Below are 1,019 nucleotides of genomic sequence, written 5' to 3'. Positions count from 1 at the left end.
TACTTACTTACTTACTTACTTACTTACTTACTTACTTACTTACTTACTTACTTACGTACATGAAACAAACATCTCCAACAGTCAACAACTGGACGTGATCTCTGGCGAGAGAGAGCTCTTCTGGCGTCTGCCAGGAAAGGTCAAGGACAGAATCCTGGACAAGCTGACGCAGTCTTACGGCCCTTTCCTTTCCTGGAGCCCGGACCTCATAGAGAAGATGAGTCACTACGTATTCATGACAGCCCCGGGAGACATCCTCAACCTGGCTCCTATTCAGACCGTGAGTAGGCTTGCTCTTCTGATGTGATGTAGCGTAACTGTCATCTGAGAAGCTGTTTGAATCTCAACATAACACTGAATCTTGTCGGACATTAAGGAAGCAAACAAAGAAATAAAAAGAAGAAGGACAACAGCAATAACGGAGACAATAACAGCAATATAATAATAAAACTAACTACAACAGCAACATCAACAGCAACATCAACAGCAACAACAATAATAATAATAATAATAACAACAACAACAACAACAATAACAACAATAATAATAATAATAATAATAATAATAGCAATGATGATAATAATAATAACAGAAATAATGACAACAATAATAACTACAACAGCAACAACATAAACAAAAACAACAACATCGGAAACAGCGACAGTAGTAGAAGCAACATCATCATCAACAACAACAAGAAAAAGGTGAAGGCCTTTAAGAACTGTATTTTCTTTTATGTATAAAAGAAGGGTAGGTCGGATCCATAGCGAAAGTCCCTTACATAGTGATGCTCACTAAAAGATTTCAACAGCCCTTAAGGGGGGGGGGGGGTGGAACTACACCTGGAGGCTATCTCGCTTATCACTGGACCGAATTTTACCAAATTTCACACATTTAACAAGCATAGTAAGGAGTCTTAAAATCCGCAACCAAATTTGAGAAAAAAATTTCGTTTCCATGGATACGCCGCCATATTGGATTTTATTGACATGTCTTACGTAATGAATACCGCACTGCTC

At 38.3% G+C, this 1,019-nt stretch overlaps 1 protein-coding gene across 1 annotated transcript in view; it reads left to right on the top strand.

Moving 5' to 3' along the window:
• LOC101855374 overlaps nucleotides 1-1,019 on the top strand; it is a gene marked incomplete at its 3' end in the record, with an annotated part of 23,886 nt that overhangs the window by 21,642 nt on the left and 1,225 nt on the right. The window contains 1 exon segment of the mRNA XM_013088207.2: nucleotides 82-280. Coding sequence (XP_012943661.1) covers nucleotides 82-280 — 199 coding nt within the window.

Source organism: Aplysia californica, unplaced genomic scaffold, assembly GCF_000002075.1.
Source record: "Aplysia californica isolate F4 #8 unplaced genomic scaffold, AplCal3.0 scaffold00702, whole genome shotgun sequence".
Classification (NCBI taxonomy): domain Eukaryota; kingdom Metazoa; phylum Mollusca; class Gastropoda; order Aplysiida; family Aplysiidae; genus Aplysia; species Aplysia californica.
Note: the sequence above shows the minus strand (reverse complement) of the source record. Positions and strands in the feature narration are given on the sequence as shown.